This window comes from Zootoca vivipara, chromosome 16 (assembly GCF_965207765.1).
Source record: "Zootoca vivipara chromosome 16, rZooViv2.hap1.1, whole genome shotgun sequence".
Classification (NCBI taxonomy): domain Eukaryota; kingdom Metazoa; phylum Chordata; class Lepidosauria; order Squamata; family Lacertidae; genus Zootoca; species Zootoca vivipara.
Window position 1 is genome coordinate 39284059 of NC_142599.1, and position 21150 is coordinate 39305208.

General features: G+C 45.7%; 1 protein-coding gene and 1 long non-coding RNA gene across 2 annotated transcripts in view; one reads left to right on the forward strand and one right to left on the reverse strand.

Moving 5' to 3' along the window:
- Window positions 1-21150, reverse strand: part of LOC118076253 (methanethiol oxidase) — a 23019-nt gene continuing 1869 nt past the window's right edge. The window contains exons 2-12 of the mRNA XM_035098885.3: window positions 18270-18323; window positions 14990-15102; window positions 12471-12656; window positions 11593-11713; window positions 9844-10026; window positions 7038-7216; window positions 4267-4345; window positions 3828-3949; window positions 2745-2837; window positions 1736-1854; window positions 1-841 (exon numbers count right to left, since the gene is read on the reverse strand). Coding sequence (XP_034954776.2) covers window positions 679-841; window positions 1736-1854; window positions 2745-2837; window positions 3828-3949; window positions 4267-4345; window positions 7038-7216; window positions 9844-10026; window positions 11593-11713; window positions 12471-12656; window positions 14990-15102; window positions 18270-18323 — 1412 coding nt within the window. The 3' untranslated portion in view covers window positions 1-678. The remainder of the gene's footprint in view (window positions 842-1735; window positions 1855-2744; window positions 2838-3827; window positions 3950-4266; window positions 4346-7037; window positions 7217-9843; window positions 10027-11592; window positions 11714-12470; window positions 12657-14989; window positions 15103-18269; window positions 18324-21150) is intronic.
- LOC148683213 (uncharacterized) overlaps window positions 20440-21150 on the forward strand; it is a 9213-nt gene continuing 8502 nt past the window's right edge. The window contains exon 1 of the long non-coding RNA XR_015947565.1: window positions 20440-20544. This is a non-coding gene — a long non-coding RNA (uncharacterized LOC148683213). The remainder of the gene's footprint in view (window positions 20545-21150) is intronic.

The window sequence follows — 21150 nt, forward strand, 5'->3', positions numbered from 1 at the left end:
CACAGTTTAGCTATTTGTTTCTTTATTTCACAAGATTTATACACTGATTGGTTGTAAAAGAAAACTCTTAAAGCACTGTGTGAACTTTCTTTTGTCTGCCCACATTCAGCTTCACTGAACGGCTCCAAGGCCTAGTATGATGATCTATCCCATGCATTTCTGGGGGCAGAATAAATCGTATGAGCAAGACTACAGTTTGCAATAGAAAGAGAGAGAGAGAGGCAGGCCAGTAAACACCCAGGACAGTTCGGTTTCATTAAAAGCACCAGGTAATACAATTGTTACAGAGATTCTCGTAATCTACTGACTGAGCTATGGATGGTTCCACTTCAGCCTTCAGGAAGGGGGAGTTACATGTTGGAATACTTGCCCTCCCACTCCCCCAGACTCCCTATAGATAGAGAAAGCTGATCATAAGCCTTACTTAACGTACTAGTTTTCTATGTGCAGAGGTTTTTTTTACCCAATGTGCTATACTCCTGCTTACTGCCTGAAGCGGTACAGTCCAGGAAAAGCTGTACTGTTCAGTTCCACGACTATAAACTGGCTCCCTGTCTGCAAGAACATGGAAATCTGGTTAGAGGCCCCACAGAGATCAATTTTTATATGTGAAACAAAGAAATAACACAGGGTCACCATCCAGGGCCCAACTGCACTCTGCCCTGCTGGGAGCTTTCCTCAGATCCAGATATCGGAGGTACAGTCTCCACCCGGGTAGCGGATCTCGTGGGCGAGAGCTGGGCCCTCTGGCTCTTTCCCAAAATCCACGAGGAATTTTTTATTCACTTTCAAGCCACCTTTCTTGGTGTCCACATCGATTTGTAACATGACAGAGCCTTCCCTAAAGTGAAGAGGAGGAGAAATGGGAAAAACTGTCGTGAGGGAAGGCAGAAATAATGCAAGAATCATTTCTTTTCGAGAACAAAAGGGAAGAGCCCTGTAGTAGCTGAATCAGGCCAGTGGCCCATCTGGTTCAGCATCCTGTTCTCACAGCAGCTGACCAGATGCCTCAAGGGGAACCCACAAGCAGGATTCAAGCACAGGAGCCCCCTCTCCCCTCCTGCGGTTTCCAGCAACTGGGATTCAGAAGCATCACTGGACTCCCAACCATGAAGTCAGAGCATAGTAGCCATGGAAAGCCTTATCCCTCCACAAACTTGCCTAATCTTTTTTTAAAGGCATCCATGGCCTTAAGGAAGGGAGGCGGGTGGCGCTGTGGGTTAAACCGCAGAGCCTAGGGCTTGCTGATCAGAAGGTCGGAGGTTCGAATCCCCGCGACGGGGTGAGCTCCCGTTACTCAGTCCCAGCACCTGCCAACCTAGCAGTTCGAAAGCACCTTAAAGTGCAAGTAGATAAATAGGTACCGCTCTGGCGGGAAGGTAAACGGTGTTTCTGTGTGCTGCTCCTGTTAGCCAGAAGCAGCTTTGTCATGCTGGCCACATGACCTGGAAGCTGTACACCAGCTCCCTCGGCCAATAACGCGAGATGAGCGCCGCAACCCCAGAGTTGGTCATGACTGGACCTAATGGTCAGGGGTCCCTTTACCTTTGCATTTATGGCCTTAAGGGAGCCAATTCCATAGTTTAACTGGGTGCTGTGTGAAGAAGATGCTTTGAGCAGAATGGCAGAGGCCAGTGTGGAGATTGAACCTGGAGCCTTCTGCACGCAAAGCAGGTGTTCTGCCACTGGACTACAGCCCTGATTAAAAATAATATCCAGGCGAAAGGTGTCTTACTTGACCATGGCTGGGTAGAACTGCTTGTCCCAGCCGCTGTAGAGGGAAGTACTGACGTACAGTCGCTTGCCATCCAAGCTTAGCTGGATCATTTGAGGCCCGCCTTGAACCCTCTTTCCCTGAAAAGGGGGGAAAACGGATATGTTATCACACTCCAGAGGATCCTGTGTTGCTTGGCGTATGTGGAAGGAGCAACAGCAAAGAGTGAAGCAGGGATGCAGTACATCTGTGCCCCTCCAGATTTTAAGAAGGTAAGAAGAACCTCCTGGATCAGGCCAATGGCCCATCTAGTCCAGCATCCTGTTCTCACAGTGGCCAAGCAGGTGCCTCTTCTGGGAAACCAGGGTGCAGGATATGATCACAAGAGCAGCCCTCTCCCTTCCTGTGGTTTCCAGCCATTTGTATTAATGCCTGCAGCTGTGGAGGCAAGAGAACAGACATCATGACTAGTAGCCATCCACAGCCTTCATGAGTATGTCCAGGCCTCTTTTAAAGCCATCCAAGTTGGTGGTCATCGCTGCTTCCAGTGGCAGTGAGTTCCACTGTTTAACAATGTGCTGTTTTGTTGGACTCCCCTCAGCCCCAACAAACCAGCATGTTCAAGGGTTAGGGACAGCAAACATCTGATGGGCTACAGGACCCCTTTCAACCTCTGGGATAAAGCATTTGGGTTTTTTTGTTTGGTTTGGTTTTTGTTTAGAGGCAAGGCAAGCTTAGCGGAGAAATGGTAAGAACAGGGTGGAAAACATGGAGCCCGAGGGCTGCTAATTTCATGCTGGTAGTGGCAAGGGCAAAAACAGAAGGGGAGGAAGGGAGGAAGGGAGGAAGGGAGGAAGGGAGGAAGGGAGGAAGGGAGGAAGGAAGGAAGGAAGGAAGGAAGGAAGGAAGGAAGGAAGGAAGGAAGGAAGGAAGGAAGGAAGGAGAAGTGTTTCTTGAGTGCCTTGGGTTAAAGGCATGATATAAAATGCGATAAACAATAAATGGGGGGGATGTGGTGGTTCTCATGCACCTTGATGATAAATGGATCTGGTTGGCAGTCCAGCTCTTGGTCCTCAATCACCGTGACTGGCCCACCTTTGACAATGCTGCCTCCAACAAAAACCTGCCAGGAAATAGATCAGACTCAGGACAGAACAGAATCATGCTTGCAGAGTCGTCAGCTTACTGGGGCAAATAGTACAGCCAGCAATCTCCCTACCGTACTGGCCACCCGGCAGAATTGTGTAAATTAAAAAATCTGACTGGTTAGTTGCCAGCTAGTTTTCCTTCCTAGGTATGTGACCTCTGCATCTGATTATAGGTAAGATATTGACTACTGCAAAGGGATCTACGTTGGGCTGCCCCTTGGAGACAGTTCACCCTTTTGGTTAGTGCAAAATGCAGCTGCTAGCAACTGGCATTCAGAAGCACATTGCCTCCAACAGGGAAAGTAGAACATAGTCAGCATTGCTAGTAGCTATTGATAGCCTTATCTACAAATTTGTCTAATCTTCTTTAAAAGCCATCCAAATTGCTCACCATCACATTTTGTGGGAGCAAACTCCATAGTTTTAACTATGTGCTGTGTGGCAAGGTCCTTCATTTAAATACATTTTTTTGGTTGATATATGTATTTCCTGACTGATGCAGATAAACAGAGTATGATGTTAAACACATGCATATATTGATGACTTTGTCAGGTATTAATTATCACTTCATTTACACTTTACACTGAACATACATATATTTAATCAATCAATCAATAATTCTAAATGTTTATTTTGTTTTGCAGATAATACAATTTATAAATAAACAACAAATAATTCCCTCCCCACCAGTATGTTTCAGCATTAATCAAACAAAATAGTTTATTAACTTTGCATTCCATTTCAAAAACAATTATATTTCTATAGCATACCAGGTGTTGCTGGTGGTTGAAAGCCTTTTTCTTTTGTAAGTGTGTATGCAATAAAGTCGAACAATTTTTTTCTTAAAGTTGTTCATTTTCTATTTGTAAATATCTTATTGGTAAATATTTTTGCTGTGGTTGTTGTTGTTTTTTGTTTTGTTTTTTAATATTCACTCTGGTCATTTATTCAAAGCTGGCTTTTACCTGTCCCACCAGTTTGGGCTGCTGGGTGTTGGTGATGTCATACTGACGGATGTCTCCATGAAGCCAGTCGCTAAAATACAGAAATCTATCATCCAAGGAGATGAGGATGTCTGTGATGAGACCTTAAGGAGAATATTGGAGAGTAATAAAAGAAGCCACAGTGTTAAAACTCTTGTGAGTCAGCTGTTTGTGTGTGTATGTGTGGGCAAAGAGAGAGAGAGAAACCAACCAACCAACCAACCAACCAACAAACAAACATACTGGGTGCTACAAAGATACCACACATCTCTAATGTTTAAAACATTCCAGCAAACTAACTCCCTTAAGCTGCCCTGAAATTCTTGCCTCTAGGGGCCTGGTGGGTGGGGTGGGGAAACTGCTCGAAACGACAATATAAATCCTACTTGTGGCCCAAACCTGAAACCACACTGGAACTGACCTGGCATGTCGGGAAGAAGCCACCCTTCCACCTTCTTGCTGGGGACCTGGATCACTTGCTTGGCCGCCCATGTCCCATTCTGCCGAAAGGGTAACCACAGTGGAGGTTAATCACAGGAACACCATTGTCGCGCTCAGCACAGATGAATATATTCTTAACTGGTGTAGTTCACACCCAGGGGGTAGTTCTTCGGTTTCATCAGGTGACACCAACTCTGGCATGATGAGTGTGCACAGAGTGAGAAAGAGAGAGGGAGGCCGTATCTAACCCTTCTCAGGTTGAGGACTGACCACATTTAACATTCATGGCTTCCTCCAAAGAATTCTGGGAGTTGTGGTTTGCCAAGGGTACCAAACGTTGTTAGGAGATCCCCAGGCCTTGGATAGGGGGTTTGACCATTAAGCTACTCTGAGAACTGCAGTTCTGTGAGGGGAATTGAAAATGTGTGTGTGTGTGTGTGTGTGTGTGTCCTAACAACTCTCAGCACCCTGAACAAACTACAATTCCCATGATTCTTGGTGGGGGAGGGAAGTACCTACTGTTAAAACAGTTTAATAGTAGTGCTTAAAATGTATGGTGAGAATGTGGCTACCACAAAAGACTTAAGGAAGATCAAAGTCTACCAGCTGATCCCTCGGAGTGATTTGCAATATGCCAGCAATTGTTCGATAATTGTTTGAAGCATTTAATGCCAGCAACACATGACACCCAGTTGTTTTACCAATAGGGGCATCAAAGACGGATCCCACCCACCTACCCTTTTTCTAAATCAGGCTGCTGGGAGGGGAAGAGTTTTTTTTGGGGGGGGGTCTAGGCGTGGACTTTTGTGAGACAAGTGCGGAAAAGAAATTATGGTGCCGAGCAGGTGCTGAGAGGCATCTTGTTATTTGATTCTTAGAGAATGGGTGCTTCCAAGCCAGCTGTTGGAATAATCCACTTATGCTCCCCACCCCACCCCACTCCAGCCACTATTTTGCATATGGTTCTAGTTAGTGGATCTCAGGGGGAGGGGAAAGGGGGCGATGAGGACTGCTCAGAGCAGTTCCTGCAAACCTGAAGTGTCCCTGGCTCTGTTACAAGGCATGCCAAACATTATTAATCCCATTTTGCAGATGGAGGGGCTGAGGTAGCAGGAGAGAGTGAGACCAGGGCAGAGGCGAAAACTCTGAATGCTGAGACTTCCTCCGTCACCACTGTCTCTTGCCCACTCCACAACCTACTGCAGAATAAACATCTCTTGTACGGTATCACAGGCGCCTATCTTATGTAGACAAGAGAAAGCTTAATGGCTTGAACTGCCACACAATCGTATGTACACAGCTCAACGTATGCGGAGGTGACACAAGACCTGAGCAAACAGCTGTTACAATGGGAGAGGCGGCTCAATGAAGCCACCTATGGTAAGCCAGGCGGGTTAATGATTGTGCTGTCCCATTATGCCAAAGATCAATAATTCACTCACTGAGATGCAAAGGCGATAACTGCGCATAGAGGGGTGGGGAGGGAACGGCTTGCAGATCTGGGCCTCCGTCAGACAACTGTTGGGATCGCTTCGCCGCGCAGCGCCCTGACTACCGGCCCGGCAGCCTGGCGCCCAGCACCACTGGGACTCTACCTACAGCCGACCCTGACTGTTGGCTTTTTACGTTTTCAAAGGGAATTGGACTGTTGGCTCTTTGTCTCAGCGTGCTTTGCTGCGCGCAAAGATCTTTTGCACTGAGTTGGAGTGGGGAAATCCCTTTTGGATGCCCCTCTTGGTAAAACTTTATTTTGCCTGCAAATACTTCCCTTTGCCCACCATCTCCTCTGCAAACTGCAGAGGAGGTGTGTGTGTGCATCCCCCCCCCCCCAATGCTGGCTCCCTTGGACAAAACACCCTCTGTGAGTTCCCCTCCTCCTCACCACCACCACCACCAGCAGCTCCTCTTCCTCCTCACCACTACTGACCTGCTTGCTTGACAGGCAGAGAAGGAATGAGGAAGCAGAGAGGGGTATCCCTGCTCTTCCTTTTCACCACCAACAATGTCTGCGCCAGAGCAAGAGGTGGGTGAACAAGCAGGCAGGTTGCCACAGTGGAGACGAAGAGAAGGTCTGCGTTGGGGGCCAGGCTGTTGTTAATGGGGCCCCTGTTAGGGTGCAGAGCCTCAACAGAGGCCCTACCATAGGGACCACATTCGCTCAAATACACCAATAATTTTTTTTGCAAAAGAGAGCAGTCCAACAGAGAACGCTCCCCAAGCCCATATCCAACTAGGCATCTGTCAATTTTGGATTCTCTGTTTTTCTCCCCTTCCCCCATCTTAAGTTCAGTTCTCCACATTCCCACATCAGTTTGGATTTTTTTTTTTAAGTGCTCATGAAAACTCATCAGCACTTTAGTGCAAATTTCTCCCAAACACATTTTTGTATGAAATGTCACCTAAATCGATTTTCCCCAGTATAAAGCATTTTTGTGTGTTACCTTCCTGAACATATGCAATTCTATCTACACTTTCTCCCGGTATATGCATTTTTGTACACAATACTTGGTTGGAGAACTGCATTGCAAAATTCAGAAAACTGCTGATTTCAATGCATGTGTTTTAGTTCATGCATTGTTTCAGAAAGTGCAAACTGAGTACATTGACCTTCCGACATGAACTGAATTTAATGTCTCCTCCAAGACCACAGAGAAATGGCCTTTTCTAATTGGAGGTGCTTGTGAGGATCTTCTGCCAGAGAGCCATAGCCTTTTCTCAAGTATTACAAAAAACGTTACTCCTTTTTGTTACCGCAGTCTTGTAGAAACGATGAATCGCACTGGTGAGGGCACAGCCAATGAACCCTTCTGCTGCATCAGGGTTGTGGAGAAAGCGGATTTCAAGAGGGATAGAATTCTTCCCCACGTCGATCGACTGGATGAGTTCATGGGTGGTCCAGTCCCACACATTAATGTTGCCACCATAGCAGCCTTCAAAGATGCAGTGGTTGTGGAGAAAGTAGAGTAAATAAAGAGCAGAAAAGTAAAGCTTATTGAGAGGTCCCTTTTTCGATTTCCCCCAGCAATGGTGTGTGAGGAGTGCTGCCTGTGAAAGACATTCTTTTATGCACAAAATCCCTCCCATCTAACAATGTAAGAAGAGCTCTGCTGGATCAGGGCGATGGCCCATCTAGTCTAGCAACCTGTTTCCAATCCACAGTAGTCAATCAGATGCTCTTGATGGAAGCCCACAAGCAAGACCTGAGGGCAACAGCCATTCTCCCCACTTGCAATTCCCAGCAAGTGGCATTCAGAATATAGCCTTATTGTCCTCCGTGAATTTGTCTAAACCTCTTGTAAAGCCATCCAAGTTGGCGGCCATCGCTACTTCTCACAGGAAGCAAATTCCATCATTTTAACTACCGGTATGCACTGTGTGAAGAAATCCTTCCTTTCGCCACTCTCAACTCTTCAGCATTCCGCTCTTCATAATATCACAGAGGAATGCTGCATTGTGAAATAGAACAAACGTCTCAGGGGCCCTTGCAAAATCACCAAGCATGTTGACAGTTTTCTTAACGGAAAACAGAGACAGAATCTTCGCAACAACCTTGTGAGATGTTGTCAGAGGAGACACATACAACCAGTTCATTTCAAGGTATAAATACTTGCCATGTTTGGTCTCTATTACTCATTGTCACAAATGTGTCCATATGCTACAGTTGCAGGGAGTGGGGGAGATTGCCTTAAAGAATGTCTTATTTGTATAACCTCAAGGTTAGATTACTATCGCCCAATCTCAAATCTTCCATTCTTGGACAAGGTGATTGAGCGGGTGGTTGCTGAACAACTCCAGGCATGCCTGGAAGAAGTGGACCATTTGGATCCCTTCCAGTCAGGATTCAGGTCTCATCATGGGACTGAAACTGCCTTTGGTCGCACTGGTTGATGATCTCCAGCGGGCTAGGGACAAAGGTGAGAGCTGTTTCCTAGTTCTGCTGGATCTCTCAGCGGCTTTTGACACCATCAACCATAACATCCTTCTGGACCATCTAGAGGGCTTGGGAGCTGGGGGCACTGTCATGCAGTGGTTCCGCTCCTTCCTCCTGGGCCGTGTTCAGAAAGTGGTGGTGGGGGATAAGTGTTCAGACCCCCTGGGCTCTCACTTGTGGGGTGCCTCAGGGCTCTGTCCTCTCCCCCATGCTTTTTAACATCTACATGCAGCTGCTGGGAGAGATCATCAGGGGGTTTGGGCTGGGTGTTCATCAGTATGCGGTTGATACCCAGCTCTACCTCTCTTTCAAATCAGAGCCAGTGAAGGCGGTGAGGGCCTGGAGGCGGTTGGAGGATGGATGGTGGCTAACAGATTGAGGTTGAATCCTGACAAGACAGAAATACTGTTCGTGGGGGACAGGAGGCGGGCAGGTGTGGAGGATTCCCTGGTTCTGAATGGGGTAACTGTGCCCCTGAAGGACCAGGTGCGCAGCCTGGGAGTCATTCTGGACTCACAGCTGTCCATGGAGGCGCAGGTCAATTCTGTGTCCAGGGCAGCTGTCTATCAGCTCCATCTTGTACGCAGGCTGAGACCCTACCTGCCTGCAGACTGTCTAGCAAGAGTGGTGCATGCTCTGGTTATCTCCCGCTTGGACAACTGCAATGCGCTCTACGTGGGGCTACCTTTGAAGGTGATCTGGAAACTACAATTAATCCAGAATGCGGCAGCTAGAGTGGTGACTGGGAGCGGCCACCAAGACCACATAACACCGGTCTTGAACGATCTACATTGGCTCCCAATACGTTTTCGAGCACAGTTCAAAGTGTTGGTGCTGACCTTTAAAGCCCTAAACGGCCTCAGTCCAGTATACCTGAAGGAGCGTCTCCACCCCCATCGTTTTGCCTGGACACTGAGGTCCAGCACCGAGGGCCTTCTGGCGGTTCCCTCGTTGCGAGAAGCCAAGTTGCAGGGAACTAGGCAGAGGGCCTTCTCGGTAGTGGCGCCTACCCTGTGCAATGCCCTCCCATCAAATGTCAAAGAGAAAAAACAACTACCAAACTTTTAGAAGACATCTGAAGGCAGCCCTGTTTAGGGAGGCTTTTAATGTTTAATCCATTATTGTATTTTATTTTTCTGTTGGAAGCCGCCCAGAGTGGCTGGGGAAACCCAGCCAGATGGGCGGGGTATAAATAAAAAGTATTATTATTATTATTATTATTATTATTATTACTGCAACATGTTATACATAGGGCTGCCTCTGAAGACGGTTCAGAAACTTCAGCTAATGCAGAATTCTGCGGCCAGGTTGCTCAACGGAGCAAGGTGGTTTGAGCATATTACACCGATCCTGGTCCGACTGCAGTCCAACAGCATTTGGAGGGCCACAGAAGGGTGGAGTATAAATAATAAAATCACTATTACAATTATTATTCCCTACTTCAGGCACCCCCAAACTGCGGCCCTCCAGATGTTTTAGACTACAACTCCCATGATCCCTAGCTAACAGGACCAGAGGTTGGGGAAGATGGGAATTGTAGTCCAAAACATCTGGAGGGCCAAAGTTTGGGGATGCCTGCCCTACTTCCTGCTTCAATAGCGCTTATGTGCAGAATAATGCACTCACCTTTTTCCAGATCAGCTGGATTAAACCCATATGCCAGGCACTTGGGCACTCCCCATTCTGTGCTCATCAGGACGTTATGCCTCGGCTGGTACCAGAAATCGTAGCCCAGCTTAGGGACCTTGGAGCCTTTTTCCCAGTTTCCCTTCACCTCAAAAGTCTCTCCGTCCAGCAGCACGAAACCACCTGACATTACCAAAAAAAACCAAAAAACCATCATTAAGAATGTCGTAGGAACATAGGAAGCTGCCTTATACTGAGTCAGGCCACGTCGGTCCACCTAAGGCAGTACTGCCTACTGGCAAAAGCTCTTCGGGGATTCAAAAGGGCTCTCTCTCAGCCCCACCTGGAGATGCCAGGGATTGAACCTGGGGTTTTCTCCATGCAAGGGAGATGCTCTGCCTGTAAACTACAATCGTTGCCATCAACCAGATGCATTTTTCTAAATCCCCAAAGGTATTTGATATATCCCAGCTGGTGTGTGTGCGTGTTGCAAAAAGGCTTATACTTATAGGTTTGAAGGGTAAACATGCACCATCCACTACTCAGTGGTCTGAAGTTCACGCTGCCCTTTCTACATTTGAATGTAGATTATTAATGGTTGGTTGGCCATCCGTCTGTCAATGGAGGAGTGTGTCTTTTGGAGTGAAGTCAAACTGTTGGAAGGTTGTAGAAACCAATATAGGATAGACATGTTTTGTTGCAGAAGAAGGCGCCCAGGGTGTGTGTGTGTGTGTGTGTGTGTGTGTGTGTGTGTGTGTGTGTACACACACACACACACACACAGTGGTACCTCGGTTTACGAACTTAATCCGTTCCAGAAGTCCGTTCTTACACCGAAACCGCTCTTAAACCGAGGCACGCTTTCCCTAATGAGGCCTCCCGCCACCAGTGCCCTTCCACCGTTTGGATTCCATTCTTAGACCGAGGTAAAGTTCTCAAACCAAGACACTATTTCCGGTTTTGTGGAGTTTGTAAACCAAATTGTTCTTAAACCAAGGTACCACTGTATATAGTGTGTGTGTGTGTGTGTGTGTGTGTGTGTGTGTGTGTGTGTGTGTGTGTGGTTTAAGTCAGGATTGATGGATTATTTTTAATATTAATGTGAGCTGATGCTATTCCTTTATTTTCTTTCTTTTTGTTATGTTTGTAATAAATAAATAAATAAATAGGAAGAGTTGCTAGCTCTTATGACCGACAGAAATTGTGTGAATCATGCCTTCTTCTGCACAGAGAAAGTAATACCTCTCCTATAGAGTATGTTTGCATGTTGCTGTAACTTGGTTGTAAGTCACTTTGGCCTAAGCAAGATAAAGAAACTAACAAATTTAACAAATAAATAAGTATCTGGCCCACAAGAGTCCTAACATTTCAGTTTCCCAATTATCTCTGCTTCCTTCCACCACCACCCCTGCCCTAGCCTTTTTCTCTCCCCCCCTCTTTTTTAAAGTTAAGTTTGTAGTCCTTGTGAGTCATGCCTGTTGAAACCCAACAAGCAGATGAATACACCCAGGAGCTTGGTGATAGGGGAGAACTACTTCAGAGCCATCAATATTGGAATAAATTATGCAAAATAGAAGACATGCTGCAAATCTGCTTAAAAAAAAACACGTACATGTGGAAGAACAGAAATTTTCTCTGTTCACAATCTGGACTGGGACTCACTTCACAAAGGACTTAAGTGTTCTTGTTAACCCAGCCCAGACTACCTCCTTTGCCTGCTGCCTTGCCTGCCCAGCCCAAAACAAACACCTTTTCCATTGCCGGACGGGTCGCCCATGGTGCTGATCATGATTTCACCATTGCCCAAGCAGTGAGTGGTGTGAGGATTAGCCAGGTTGCACTTCCAGTACAAATCAATGGGCTCAACAGCCTAAGGGAAAAGGGGGCACAGTGAAAGCTAAGGTTAGTGCTGTGTTAAAAAATTCTCCTGTGTGTGCTTTTTAAGTTGCTACCTCTTATGACTCCAAAGGTACAGTACCAACAGAAATTGTGTGAATCATGCCTTCTTCTGCACAGAGAAAGTAATGCTAGTGTTGTCCTGAAAATGATCTGTGCATGTTTTCCTCACTGCCTAACCATTCTCCATCAATGAAGAAGAGAAACTGCCATAAAGGGAATATTTTTAGCATACATTTCTCCTATGATACTCTTTAAATGCCATTTCTTTTTGTATTAATCTTTGCAAGCAATTTCCCCTGATATAATGCACTCCTGTGTGCTGTTTTATCTAATATATGCATTTTTAGGCACACTTTCACCTAACATTTGCATTCTTGTACGCATTGTTGGAGAACTGCGTCCCAAAGTTCAGAGAAGTGTGTGAATTTTGGAGGGTAGTGGCATTTCGGTTCATGCATTGGACTTGGAAAGTTAGAATCCATTTGGCTTGCATTCAAATGCAAAACTAAACCGATTTGATCCCCCACCCACAATGCTAACATTATTACCTGTTTTGTGAGGGACTGGTTCTGCTGCAAAGAAACCTCAATGCTGATGGCCTTGTAAATACTACTGTACAGTGAAGACCCACTGCAAGCCACTCTGGTAGGGCTTCTGATTCATTGAGCAACACAGGAACTTGCAAAACGGAGGGAGTGGTTTCTGGTGAGCCCCAGAAAAGCCTGTACCTTATGGAGGCGGGGAGCTCGCAGGTCAGTGCCTGTATCAACCACATAAATCCTGGAAGAGATCAAGCTGGGAAGGATGAGCCTGTTTCGCTTCTTGGTCGTGTCCCCAAAACAGCTGCTGCAGGCGTTCCACCCAGTGTGGTGGAGCTCATCGTTGACATTTGGCATGGGCAGGCGATGGATGACCTATGAAAGAGAAGAGGGGCAGGTGAAGGCAGAGGTGGGAAACCTCAGACCCTCCAGACTATCTCTAGGTCTCTCCCCAGACCCCAACACTCACTGGCCCTGCTCCTCCTCAAGGACTTTTCATAGAATCATAGAGTTGGAAGAGATCACAAGGGCCATCTAGTCCAACCCCCTGCAATGCAGGAATCTTTTGTCCAACGTGGGGCTCAGACCCATGACCATGAAATTAAGAGTCTCGTGCTCTAACAACTGAGCTATCCCAATATGTCCTTGGGATAATGGTAGTGCTGCCTGCTTGATGGAGAGATAGATGTTTTTGAGTGTACGTGTAGAAACCTCTAACCTGGAGGTGGGAAGCCTCTGGTCTTTATCATTTGTTGTTGTTGCTGCTGCTGCTATTATTTACATACCATTCCATTTCAACATGAACTTAGACCCACCAGGCCCCCCATGTGGCCCAGGAGACCATTTTGGTCAAGCCACATGATCTCAAATGTGATGTCAACTGGCTTTAAAGGAATGTTTTGTTTTAGATCAGTGGATTGAAAGGAAAATTAAATTGGCTACAACCATATAAAATGACAATATTAAAATAAGTTAAAACAATTTACAATCTCTCTCTCTCTCTCTCTCTCTCTCTGTGTGTGTGTGTGTGTGTGTGTGTGTGTGGGTGTGCCTTATGACATTGGGCAAGTGCTTTTGCTGTACTAGATCAATTGGTTAGAGCGTGGTGCTGATAACACCAAGGTTGCAGGTTCGATCCCTGTATGGGACAGCTGCATATTTCTGCATTGCAGGGAGTTGGACTAGATGATCTTTACTATCGCTTCCAACTCTACAGTTATATGATTCTATTGTTCTGTTTGGTGCCAGTTTAAAACATTTTTTGGTTTAAGCAAACCTCTCCCAACATGTTGATCTTTAATCTGTAACTGCTTAACTTTAATTATCTTTTACATGCTTTTAATTATCTGCTTTTAACTGTTTTTATTGATATTCACATTTCTTGTAGACTTAGAGGTGCATACAATTTTGTTAAATAAAAATATATCTCAGGTGTAAAGAGGTGTGCCTTTGGTGTGCGGTGAAAGCTGTACAATGAAGATGCTTCACGCCTCTCTGCAGGAAGGGAGCTTCCTTCATTTAGGGGCTGCTGCAGAGTATGCCCTCTCCTGGGTGGCTATTCCCTATACCAGGGGTCCCCAGACTTACCGGCGTTTGGGCCGGTTCCCACCGCGCCGATAGCGCGGAGGGCCGGAGGACAGGGGAGCGTGCGCCTGTGCGGGCCGGCGGGCGGGGGAGTGTGCGCCCGTGTGCATGCGCGCCCGTGTGCTTACTGGCGCGGCGGCGCGCTTCCAGGGTGGAAAAAGCGCCGAAAATCCGTTGTGCGCATGCGTATGGGCCTCCCCCGACCCGGAAGTGCACCAGAAATGACCTCTTCCGGGTCGGGAGAGGCCCATACGCATGCGCACAAAGGATTTTCGGCACTTTTTTCCCGACCCGGAAGAGTGCTGCCGCGCTGCGCGCCGCAAGAGCAGGCGGCGGGCGGCGGGGGTCGTCGCGGGCCGGATTGGCAGGCGAATTGGGCCGCATCCGGCCCCCGGGCCGTAGTCTGGGGACCCCTGCCCTATACTGTACTTCTGAGAGTGGCAGAACTCTCAAGAGGGTCACCTCTGTCAATCTTAACACCTGGGAGTGTCTGTAGGGAAGGAGGGGGAGGCGGTCTCTCAGATATCTGGACCCTTAGTTGTTTAGAAATTTAAACACAACTATCACTCTGAGGTTTCCCACCACCCCACCCCTCTCATTGACTAATGTGGCAACTTGCAACATTTATTTACAATTTAAGGTCTTTGAAAATATACAATAAAATGAAATGAACAAACTTTGACAAGATATCTTGCTGGACCAGATCAACTGCCCCACAAAGTGTGTGGCTAACTGTACAAAAGCAAACAAAAGATTTAGCAATTTGAACCGTTTGAGAATTAACAGGGAAGTCTTTGAAAAACCACCACACCCACACTTTTGTTCTGCAAGATTGCACTCTCCAGTTTTAAAGTGTGCAGCTGTCACAAATGACTTCTGCAACAGCCTGAATGAGGCGGAGTGAAATGTTTACACTTTTAAAAATGTTTGTAGGGTGGGGTGTTGCTATGGGGATGTGTCAGGGTTGTTTTGGGGTTTTTTTTTACAAGATACAACTTAGAATTATCCTTGAAAAGTCAACAGGACTTCTCACACAATTGTGGTGCAATAATATGACCCTGAAGTTATCAGTGTACGCCAAGCCTTGTTGCATGACCAGCCTTCGCACGCTGAAGGACACTTACTTGGCAATAGGTTGGAGATTTGGGGTCCACATCCACAGTGGCCAGGTAGTCTGGTTTCTTTATTCCAGTGTTCCTGTAGATGCAGGGCAGGTATACAATCTCTTCCCGGGGGCCTGCCAAAAAGCAGAAACCTTGCATGAGCCATTGGGAGCCAAGGGACAGGGAAGCAAACACAGGGAAGTATTAAGGGGAACCAGATCAACAAAGGAGAAAAGCTCACACTTTCACCGCTGCATTTGGATGTGACGAACAATGCAAACAGTGTCTTTCTTGGAACATCTCTGCTTTGCTCATGAATGAAATGCTGGGCAAGACTTCCATTAGACTTTGGCAAGGTCAAAGGGGTGGGGGACAACGTGAGATAATATCGCCTGGGGGCAAATCCCACATGTGAGCCACAAGCTGGCCATCCCTGATTTGCCATGAAATGAGGCCAATTTTTAAAAAGCTTAGTTTATTAATTTATGCATGAATTTGCAAATGGGGGAGAAATAGTTATAAAGGGTAGAAGGGAAGAAATTTTGCTTTTTGGTGATGCGGGTGTTCATCACAACAGGGGTAGTTTTGGAAGAGGCATACAAGAAGGCAATGACTCATCTTGTGCCATTCCTCCCCTTCTTGTACATCATTTAAAAAGAGGTGTCCCCTCTTCTTTCACACACAGGAGGGAGTGCTTCTTCTAGTATCGTCTGAGAAGAGGCATTCTCTCTCATGGGAGGGAATGCCCTTTCTAATGCTATTTGAGATGAGTTATCTCTCCTCATGCCTCCTCTAAGAGGTCTTCCACCTTCACTCACACACTGGAGGGAATACCATATTATGAAGAGGTCTTCTTCCCGCAACCCCTATGTTATGTACTAAGCTTGGATCCTAGAACAATAGGCAAGTAGGATCCTAGAATACAACAACTGATTGGCTTGCAGGAGAAGACCAATCAGGCTCCAGGAAGAAGTTAATAAGCCTATTAGGCTGGTAGGATTGTAGAATTCAACAACTGATTGGCCTGCAGGAAAAGACCAATCACGCCCCAGGAAGCAAAATCAGCCAATCAGATGGGACTCATTGTGTAAATAATGTATATAAAAGCCTGAGTTTTTTGGGGGGGAAGGGGGCAATTCATTCACTGTTTTACAAGCTGCAATAAAGAGCATGAAGTCACTACAGGACTCCTGTACTGTAAAACTCAATTACTGTACTGTAAAAAACTCAATAAAAATAGATTTGGGGTGGGGGAAAGTGACAGCCCTACATAATGTAAAAACCTACATGAAAACGTCTATATTTCTTTTAACATGTCAAATACTGGTGAGTATGAAGGCCTGAAGACTGCAGAAGAGAGCAGTCCAGAATCATTTCAAAAACCACAGCCTGTTATCTAGAGTGCCCAGAAATGGATGAAAAATGAAAGAGGGAGTTTCTTTAGCTTGAAAGCGTTTCCTCACTATTCCTGGTGCTTCTCCTGAGTGTTAGGACACAGTTGCCACTCCCTGATGGAGGCTGCGACTGCAGTTCAGGAAACCCTGGGAGGGTGTGTGCAAATTTCATTAAATTTCTTAAATGTATTCAAGTCAAACAGGGCAAGGGTTATCTGTGCAAAAATGAAGACTGAAACATTAGTAAGCAACCAGTCCCAAGAGAGGGCAGGGCCGTAGTTCAGTGGTTGAGGAGCTGCTTCGCATGCAGAGTCCCAGGTTCAAACCCTGGCACCTCCAGATAGGGCTGGGAATGTCCCATGCCTGGCACCCTGAAGAGCCACTGCCAGTCAGTGTGGACAATACTGAGTTAGATGGATCAAGGAAGCTTCCTTTGTCCTTCCTATGCTGTGCATGGCTTCAGAGGCAATCTGATCATCATGCCCACTTCAGTGGTACAGTGCTTGCTTTGCAATGCATAGGTCCCAGGACTCTGGAGTCTCAGAAGGTCTGCAGGTAGGTCTCCTGGCTGACCATTGGTATGTAACTCCCAATAAACTATTTAGAATGTATAAAGGTGTTTCAGATTCAGGTAGGTAGCCATGTTGGTCTCATGCAGAAGGAAAAAAAATTGTCCAGTTGCAGCTTAGAGACCAACTAAGTTTGTTCTTGGTATGAGCTTTTGTGTGCATGCAGAATTCTTCAGATACATAAAGGTGTTTCAAATGTTTAATGGAAATGCCCAGAACGCGAAGGGACGTTTTATCATGCTTGGTAGACATGAAAAAAGGCTAAATAAAATGGATACAAATACATACACAGATGCAGCAGATTTTAAAGCTTAATATTCAGTTGAAGCCAAAACTCTTTCTTTGAGGCTTAATGAAGACACAACTGGAAAAGGATGGAAGTTCACGCCAATGTAAGATTACAGAGGCGAGATTGTTATATGCACAAAGATGGACAGATACAGCCCTACCTACTATAGATGAATGGCTGATAAAACTATTGGACTTGGCTGAGATGGCAAAGTTAATGTGTTTAATTAAGAGAAAAAATCATTATTGACATTTACTCAGGACTGGAAACTTCTTATGGACTTTTTGCATGAAAGAGAAAATGAACTTGTAATATCTGGATTTGAAGATTGAAAAAGTACTGGTTTATAGATGACAGAATGAGCGAATAATATGTTTAGCTGCAGGACAGAGAACTAGAAATCTTTTTATATATTTGTTTCTTTTCTCTTTTCCCATGCTTTTCCTTTCTGACTCTCTTTTTCTTCTTTTTAATATTCTTCCTGCCTCTGTTCTTTTTTAGATTATTTCGGTGTATTATAAAAAGATATTTTTGTGATAGGTATGCATTTTTGTACAAGTATCAATAAAAAGACTATATATAAAAGAGAAAGATTCCCAGCTGAATCTCTGGAGAGCCACTGTCAATCAGCATATAAACATCACTGAACTCAATGGGCAGATTGGGCAAAAGGCATTTCAAAAGGCTCTTGTTTCTCATTTAGAAACAGTTACTGAGCTGCACACAAGTTATAAACAAGGGGATCCCAGCGCACAGACTTACAACCTAGAATAGGAACTACAGAACTACAGAAAAGGAAAAGGCAGTGCGGAAGTAGAGCAAGCACTACCTTCAAATCTCAGTTCGATGTCACAGACAAGGCACTGTTTTTCCCCAGTACAGGGTTGGTGGCAAACACAAACAGCAACCGGGACTGGCAAAATAATAATAATAATAATAATTGTGGGTCCCTTGTGCTGATCGGGTAAGTTGGCAAGATACAGACATGATTGTAAACAAAAGGAATAAAAAGTGGCATGGGATTCATGCCACAAAGACCCCCTACTTACCTTTCATAGCATCCAATGGTGTTTTGTATCCAGGGCCACACTCTCCGCATTCTGCTGCAAATTGAAATGATTGAAAGATCAGCAGGTGACAGTTTTGCTGGTCCCAGCATGGCTGCAGAAGCTTTTCCTGGGTATACTCCCAATGTTTTTGATTGAAAGTCTTTAGTTTGCTATCTTGAGACAGGGGGATGCAGGGAGTAAAGAATGACTCCCAGTGCAGAATTCAGTTTCTTGTGCACCTCAACTATCTCTCTTTTAAAATTAGAAAACCATGCTTCTAGTTCTCAGGACTGTAGCCATTAGGATCCTCCAAAGTTTGTATCAACTAGCTTTCCCACCCCTTTGCACATGCACAAGTCTGGCAGCTGAACCTTCCTTCAGTGCTAAGGCTGGATAGCTCAGCTGGTTAGAACATGCTGCCGATAATGCCAAGGTTGTAGGTTCGATCCCTGTATGGGACAATGGTATATTCTTGCATTGCAGGGCATTGGACTAGATGATCCTCGGGGTCCCTTCCAATTCTATGACTTTAAGCAGAAACACTAGATTAGGTTGATCAGTAAGCATGATGGAGCTCTTACCCCCACCTTCCCTGAGAATCTTCCGCCTCTCACACTGTAATGGAAGGTCTGGCTACTGGGAATATCCCGCTGTGGGAAAGAGGACACTAGGCCACTCTATGAACCTTGGGCCTGACCTAGTGAGGTTCTTCTTGCTAGCCCTCTGCACAGCTACATTGGAGAAAGCTGCCAAGACAGGGCTGTAGGCTCACAGCTAGGGTAGATCCACACAGCAGTTCCACTTTTAAGGTTGGTTGAGATCCAAGAAATGGGCGTAAACAATATGAAGCTCTGGAATGGACAAACTTAGCACTGGAGTGAAAATGGAATTTTTGGCACCCAACAGCTACTCGTGCTAAACACGCCCCACACTGTAAATTGTATTTTTTAGGAGTTTCCCTCCTGTTAAGCCTCCTAGGCAGCTGCTGTCACGCAAGAGATCAGGCGCCGACCCAAAGAGCCTGACCCGGGGTCATTGTAAAACATCCTAGGCCAGCCTTCCCCAATGTTGTGCCCTCCAGATGGTGATGAACTCCATCAGCCCCAGCCAGCATGGCCAATGGTTAGGGTGGCGGCTGTAGTTGCAGCAAAACAGTATCTGGGGGTCGTCAGGGTGGGGAAGCTATTCAAAGATAAGAGTTTTCAAAAATGTCCTGCCCCTGCTGCCAGCATTGTGAGAACCTGCATTTCAGATCTTGCCTTAAACAGAGGTTTAGACCAGATGATTGCCAAGGTACTACCTGACTCCAGAAGTCTACAAAATTAACTTGCAACAGATTCTGGACAAACAAAGGATGGATTTTTTTTTCACCCAACACCAAATTAATGCATGGAAATTGTTGCAAAATATAAATAAAAATATGGTGGGTGGCTACACATCTTGGTTAATGGCCATTGGTCACAGTTAAACATGAGGCTAAGAAGTGGGTAAACGTGCCCATCGTTTTGGCCTTGGGTCTGTCAACATTTTGCCCCAAATACCGGTATCACGACATTCTTTCCCTCTTGGGTTTCTTCAAGATTTCAAAACTCCCTAGTGCAGTCAATGCTTTTTTATGATACATAAAAACATGTTGCCTTGTAATGTGTTTGCTTCATCTCAGCTTATCAAGTTTTATGAGCTGCTGCATATCTATTGCAAAAACCAGGCAGGCTTTTCTCTCTCTTTTTTGCTTATCTTTAAGTATTCAAGGCTGCAAGCCTACACACATTTACCTGGAAGTAAGCCCCATTGAACTCAGTGGGGCTGAACTCAAAGTAGGCATGTCTAGAACTGTCCTGTAAAAGACGCTTTTTGAGTTGGATTTTCTGCAGCAGGCCAGTGGAGCTGGAATTTGGGCTCAACTGGAATTTGGGCTGAACCAGTCCCACAGCAGCATATTTGATTTAATAAGTAACAGATTAAGCAAAAGAAGACAAAGAGGAGATGATTGGTGTCATGTGGCCTTATCATAGCAATAAACTAAAGCGATATATCCCAATTGCAGGAACTCACTTTTAAGTTTGGATATATTTTAATTGCCTATAAAAAGACACAACCCTCCAGTCGCATAGACTAAAGTGGAGTGATTACTTTCTGTGCCTTGGAAACTATGATTCTATCAATGTAGCTTAAAATGGAATTTGCCTTTTTTGCTGCAGCGTTACATGGCTGGCTCAGGTTGCGATTGATTACAGTCCCAAGATCATTTTCACATGTACTGCTTCCAAGCCAGGTATCTTTCATTGTATACTTGCTTGTTTGGCTTTTGCCTAAATGCATCTACTACTGCTGAATTTCCATTCTATCAAAGTACAGTAATACCAGAATTTTATCCCAGCATTCACTACTCCTTTGTGTCATCTACAGATTTGATAAATATTCCCTTCACCCTTTCATCTAAGTCACTAACAAAAATGTTAACAAGTACTGGGACCAGGACAGTTGTGTGGCACTCCCAGGGCTGTCTTAAGCATGTCCGGCGCCCTAGCGCTGTGGTGCGGAGATCGCTCCGGCGCCCCCACCCCGCCCCGTTGCTTGCCCCGCACCACCCAGCCTTCCCCTAGAGCCGGCCCTGGGCACTCTCAGTCAAAACCTCCCTCCAGTTTGATGAAGAAGCACTGATGAGCACAGCCATCTAGCCCATATTTAACCAGTCTGCTAAACAAAATATTATGGTGGTCTTAGTCAAATGCTTTGCTGAAGCATAGATAAATTATGTCCACAGCCTTCCCACAATACACTAATCAGGTTATTGATGCATTCGTACAATAACCTGATTTTTGAAAAGAGAGAGACAAGATTAATCAGCCAGGATTTATTCCTAAGAAATCCATGCTTG